At 41.2% G+C, this 6,324-nt stretch overlaps 1 protein-coding gene across 1 annotated transcript; it reads right to left on the bottom strand.

The window, feature by feature from the left end:
• Nucleotides 1–700: 700 nt before the first annotated feature.
• LOC112282783 (HVA22-like protein j) lies at nucleotides 701–5,460 on the bottom strand. The gene is made up of 8 exons (XM_024520853.3): nucleotides 4,743–5,460; nucleotides 4,362–4,460; nucleotides 3,297–3,353; nucleotides 3,035–3,098; nucleotides 2,439–2,738; nucleotides 1,861–2,291; nucleotides 1,226–1,459; nucleotides 701–1,012 (listed from the first exon to the last, which is right to left on the bottom strand). Exons 1-7 carry the CDS (start codon nucleotides 4,772–4,774, stop codon nucleotides 1,402–1,404), a joined length of 1,041 nt encoding a protein of 346 aa, XP_024376621.1. The 5' UTR covers nucleotides 4,775–5,460; the 3' UTR covers nucleotides 701–1,012; nucleotides 1,226–1,401.
• Between the last annotated feature and the right edge of the window lie 864 nt (nucleotides 5,461–6,324).

Below are 6,324 nucleotides of genomic sequence, written 5' to 3'. Positions count from 1 at the left end.
GGAGTAGTCCTAAAATTTAAAAAAAAATTAAGAGAATTGGCCTGGAATTTTTCGTTTATAAAAGTATAATTCAGAAGTTATGTATTTTTTTTATTTTATTTTATCTTTTAAACCTTTTGGGTTTAATAATAGTAAATATCACAAATATTTATATTACTTAATACGTGTGTGTGTGTGTGTGTATATATATATATATATATATATATATAAACCCAAACCATGTGCCTGTATTATCTTCAGTATTTTTTTTAAAAATAGTAATAAAGCTTTTAAAAATTGTTTCTAGAATCATTGCAAAAATCATTAAAATACAAACACTGATTAGATTCAAATGACCAATTAATTCAATGTAACAGATTAGATGAACCTAAAAGGAATAGAATTTTTTTACAAGCCTTTTCATACAATGAGAACGATTTAATGCAGATAAATGAGAGTATTATAATCTTTAAAGTAATAAAGTTGTGATTGTTGAGAAAGACTACAAATTCCAAGATGTGGAAACACAAATCAATGTCTTATAGGCAATAAGGATTGACCATTATGTACATATACACAATGTATATATATATATATAGACACATCACACATTCAATTTATCTTGTGCAAAAAACAATATATCAAATTCAATGAATACATTAGGAACTATAACTCACACCCAAACCTTAGGATCCATGCATTGTTAAAGATCTGCACAGTGTTGGTGGAAAAGAGAATCGTACTTAATCAGGCAACTTTTAGTTGTATGCATATAAAGTTTGTAGTATTAAAAACAGCTGAATCCTTAGATGTACCAAAATATTCTGAGACAGTATGTGCGAAACTAATATACTGCATTTTAAGACACACTTGAAGTCATCTAAAACGTATAAAATACAACGGGCCATAAGAAAAGCAAGTAGAAAAGCCACCAGAACTACTCTAGCTTTGACGCCCTTCGGTGTCAAAGATGTCTGGACCTGAGCAGTGTGACCCCAACAGTCCACCCGTAAAAACTCGTTTTTAATGATCCCTACATACAATCAGTGAATTGGGCGTATTGTTAAATGTCAGTAAAACAAACAATTGTTTTGTTAAAATATGAAAAAGCTCGGCTTCTGTACAGATGCTAGGATACATGTATGCCGACAGAGTACTGCTTGTCGTGGACAGGAAACTGAAAAATATGTATTGCTGCATCATCAATGCATTCAACATGTTAGTAAAAGTAAAGAAATCCACTTACCTGCGCTGAGGTCCTGAAAGAAGAAGATAGCTGACGCCTTCAGGGACAGTGAAGCATTTTACACTTACTGTGAAGTAGGGACGTATAAAAGACAATTCGAAGTTGTTGAAAGTGGGGACGTCAGAAAGGATGAAGGATATACAATGGAAATTGCTCCAGAGGTGACAAGATGAACCTCAATCATCCTTCCCGGAAGGTGTAGAACCAAGCCAAGGTAACCATTCGGATAAACTCCTATCAAACAACATACACATATACTTCAAATCATAACCTCGAAATTAAGACCAGAAAGTGTTATGTACAGAACACAAAATTGTGAGTATTCCACTCAGCAGTTTACTGTCAGAGGGAGATGCATGTTTAAAACTTGCACTTGCGATTGTCCAATTTTGATGAGTCGTCAAATTATACATGTGACAGGTTGATAGAGGTCATTTTCAGTAATTACAATAACCGGTAGTTTTCCTCAATCCACATTCTTTCGTCTTGTTCTTAACGAAGACGAACATTCAGATAACCTGTAACCTTCACTGTTCCAAAGTTAAACCGAAGAAATTGTCTAGGTAAACGATTACGTCTAGCATGGTGGGGATTTTAATCTTCACTGATGAGCAGACACATCACCAACTTCTCACCGAGAACCTCCAGATCGCAGACGATTTCTCGTGTTATATACTTTTAAGGGCACACCTTCCTCTCCAATCGAAGGATGTGATTGCTGGGACTTTTTCTCCAACTGACTTTCTGGACGACTTTCCGGGCAGTTCTCTGCACTGTGTTCAACAACATCATAATCTGAATCTGAGTTTTCTGAGAGAAGGGCAGCTGACTCTGTTCCTGCTCCACGTCCACGCCGCCGGTGGGCAGAGCCCGTGAAATTGGGTCCAGGAGGAGGAGGGTAAAGGTCTGGACCAGCTTCACCAGCCACAGGAGGATACAGAGTAGTGCCAGCCTGAAGTGCGGCAGGAGGATGAAGTTCTTCAACATTCAACGCAGGATAACCAGCACCTCCTGGGGTATGTCCAGGAAATCTTCCTACTGGAGGTGGATGAACTTGAGTGTCACCCTACATAGACATAGAGCAAAATGCGTTCCGAGGTTTGGACATCACAGAAAACCATGATGGGAATACAGAAAACATTAAAAATATGATCTAAAAGAAATAAAAAAATAACTGAGAGCATTAAGATAGAACCAGAACCAAAAAAAGTACCTGTGGAGGATCACGTGGGGGTCCACGAGGAATTTGGGCGTTCGGACGAAAAATAGAGGCTTGACGGGCAGCTGGAGGAACCTGACGGACAACTGTACCCTGCTGAGTTCTATTTGACTGCGAGGCAACGTAAGCTAAAATCTGATAAACCTGAGCTTGAATGTAAGCTGAACCTCGTTGCCACCAGAAGAAGGCTAGATCTCCAGCTCTGGTAGTCAACTCATTCAGCTGGTGATCAATCTCCGACTCGTGCTTAACCACAAAGGGTCTTAAGAAGGATGAGTAGACATACGTTGTCCCCTGCAAAAGCCATGCCCAAAATGAGTTGTGCGGATAGTTTGCGATAATGCCAAACAAGAAACAATCATCAAACTTTCAGAGGAAGATGAACTCAGAACTAATATCAACGAAGAAATACTCGGAACAAAACCGTATAAATGAGAGGCTCACAACTAAACATCAAAATTACTAGGATTGTGAGCCGTCAAACTGCTCAGTGATAAAGTATCAATTTTTAATGTCTTATCTGATACGCCAATGTTACTCAAGGCGTCGCCACAACTCATAAAAAGAAAGGAAAAGCTGCTGTACAGTACCAGTGTCTTTGGATACCAAAGATAAATGATGAAAGCCAGTTTTGCTTCATTATACATTGGCACCCTGAAACAGCAAAATCCATGAATTTGAAGATACAAATATTATTAAGAATGAATTCAAGCGCTTAACGAAGTGAATCACTAGACTGACATGTGCGGAATAGATTGTAACTATTCACTTCTTCGAGACTCTTATTGCAATTGCATTTCATGAGTATGTACCAATTCCATCGAACGGCAACTTTGAAGTGAATAATCGTACCAAGAAACAAAAATATCTCCCACACGTTCGAACACTGTAAGAGATGCAATTATAATCCTGCGAAGCACGAATATAATTCTGGTCAACTGCAGTCCCCTGGAAGAAAAAGGACCATCGGATGAACATGTATTTATGACAATATCGATCCCATCCAATACCAACAACCTCAATTCAGATCCACGGGATCAAGGACAACATAGACATATGCCGAAGTTGCCAAGATTGTTAGAGCTATACACCTACAGGAACACGATCTCAAACCACACAGTTTCACGAAATGCGTAACTTGACTTGGAAGTTAGATATGCATCTCATCTTAATAGAGTGATTTGATTTCTACTGAGCAGCAATTGTAAGTTAAATTAGATCATTTAGAATTTCTGGCCCACGAACCGCACCTAATTTGCGTCTCATGGGCAGCCAACTGTTAAGAATTCAGAGGATATCAGTTGTTGCGATTGCCGTTGCTTTCAGTGCATAGCCACTGGGAACTTAGACTCTTTCACTTCCCGAGTTTAGCAAGTACGTCTTTCTTAGGATTTAAGTACTATTAATTTGAAAGTATAGCTGCATGATGCGAAACTATCACATACGGGGTGGGTTTAATCTTAGATTCAAAACGTTCACTAGACGCTAATAATCCTGCAAATTAAAGCAACTATGGGTAATAGCCAAACATTGCTATAGTCCAGTTTATTAAACAAGCCCCACACACCAGAAAGGCCCCGCAGAGACAGCACAAGAATAAACGACCAAGCACTTTTCAGTGTGAAGAGTAGTATGAACTTCAGGCCTACTACAGTCCATATACTCTTCACAGGGAAATCCAAACGTGTTCAAGAAGCAAAGGTTTCCCCGGCGAGCGTGGTGATACATGTCTTCTGAGACCTCAGAGTCTGAAAGGAAGGTTCAGTTACCAAAGCAATCACCAGATAATTTATTTGCTGGACGTAGGGAAAGGAAGAACTCCCAAGAATCACCACCTCTATCTACAGTCGAACAGCAACGATCTTTAGACAAGCATCTAACACAAGTATTGACGTTTAGCAATGAGGGAAACCATACCAGTACTGACACCAAAATCTCAGGTGCTCCAAATCGGGTCTATTCCTCTCTACAACTTTGAAGCATTCATACGCCGGATACACGTAGCCAAGTAACATTCTGCCACATCACAAGGAAAAGATGTTATACAAAGCAATAAAAATAACGCGCTGGCACTCAAAATTATTTAACTAACACCTACGTGTAAAAACGACCTGATGACAACAAAATGCTGTTACTCACGCGCAAAGTTATAGTATACAACTGAGCTATCCTTCACACAATTTTCTGGAACATTAATACGCATAATGCATGGTCGAACGACTGAAAAGCCAAAACCTGCACATGCTTGACGGCAATTTCATTGCAGTTACAAAAGGAAAGAGGAAAATGAGTACTTACATAACTCCCCTGGTAATGAAAGATCCCATCATCTTGAAAAGCTGGATGCTTCTTGATCTATTCCTCAGAATTCTCAAAAATCAAGGCACTTCGCCTGCACCCCAAATCACCTTAACGGTATCATCAACAATTTCCGCGACATGGAACACACAACACAAATGTCATTCCCTTTGATCTGGAAAAGACTTAGGCCAATGCCCCCTGTCGATCGGTCGACGGAGTTCAAAGTAACCTTCTCCAGGAAGTTGTTCTTTATGTTGTAATTCGTCACATAATGTTTTTGAACGTCTCTCAAGACATGCTGTGACTGCGATCCACAATAGCACCACCCGTTTTAAGCAGTGGTACTACACGCAGAAACCTCCTTGGCATCCACTTCGTAAGTGATCTTGTCAGCCCTGTCGCGCCTCTCAAAAACCCCGCCGCCCCACACTCCTAGCGCTCCTCCTACACAAATGCTTCTCCAAAAATCCCACAACACAGAAGCCTCCAAACCCCGCAGCCTCGTCAAACCCAACCCCGAGACGAAAACCCTAAAACCCTCATCTCCACCCACACACCTCCACAATTCACCACGACTATCTCACAAACCCAACGCTAAACCCCCTTCACTCCACCCCCTCCCCCTCGAAATTCCTCACTGCGCTACCACACCCCTAATGACACACGCAACAATCCCAATATAGAAGTCGGCAACGCAATGCACGCAACGCCATTCCATTCGATCCACCCAGCCAGACACGACCGCAAACTGCCTCGTGTGACACACACAACCCTACGAAACGCCCCCTCGCAAGCCATAAAAAGGTTTGGGTAAAATCGTCCGCAACCATGTCAGGTCATGGGCGAGGGTGCAGGACTATGCATGATGCAATCAATCAATGTGCGGGGAAAGGAGGGAAGATTTTCCGCTTTCCTTGGTCGGGTGGAGTCAAAGCCATCGTCGGTTGCATTCCAAGTGTAGGCGTTTCATTGGAAACTTGGGGGTAAATCAAATCCGCGAGAGTCGTCGCTTTTTCAAAGGCGATTGCAGCATCTTCACGGAAAAGGAAGGAGTGAGGGATTGAGGGTGATTGAGCCTCCTCTCGCTCTCGTTATTTTTCGGGTGCGCTCGTCCGTCGCTCGTGGGCTGGTGATGCGTCGTCGCCGCGTCGGTGCGGTGCGGTGCTCCTCCGAAGCGTGACCCGTAGCGAGTTTTTCGACCTTAGTGTGATTTTCGACTGTCTTCGTGGTCCAGGGAGGTCGGTGTAGGTTTGGCAGGTAGTGCAATCACAAGAGCTTCGCTATCAGAACCACAAGCTTCTATCGCTTTGGCTTCACAGCATTGCTGTGAAAGTGGAACTGGGTGGGTGGGTCTTTGTTATGGTGTCCTCTCAAGTGTGTGTGTGTGTGTGAGTGTATGTATGTATGTTAGTATATTTTGGTATATAAAATTTTACTTTTATTTTTCAACTTAAATTTAGACTAGTATGTTTTGGATTTTGTTGTTTTTAAAATTAGAATTTGTTTTTGGGGTTTTGAATTCAAGAAAACTTGTGTGAAATTAAAGAGTAAATGGAGGATGTGAAGTGGGTTTTCGAAT

The sequence above is a fragment of the Physcomitrium patens genome, chromosome 5 (genome assembly GCF_059467195.1).
Source record: "Physcomitrium patens ecotype Gransden chromosome 5, ASM5946719v1, whole genome shotgun sequence".
Lineage (NCBI taxonomy): Eukaryota > Viridiplantae > Streptophyta > Bryopsida > Funariales > Funariaceae > Physcomitrium > Physcomitrium patens.
This window is presented reverse-complemented; position numbering and strand designations above follow the sequence as displayed.

Excerpts from the sequence above, each read along its gene's own strand:
- LOC112282783 (XM_024520853.3), bottom strand. The coding sequence starts at position 4,774 with ATGATGGGATCTTTCATTACCAGGGGAGTTAT. Across the intron at positions 2,739-3,034 it reads TTTGGTATCCAAAGACACTG|GGGACAACGTATGTCTACTC; the intron begins GTACTGTACAGC and ends TGGCTTTTGCAG. Across the intron at positions 1,460-1,860 it reads CTGCGATCTGGAGGTTCTCG|GAGTTTATCCGAATGGTTAC; the intron begins GTGAGAAGTTGG and ends GTTGTTTGATAG.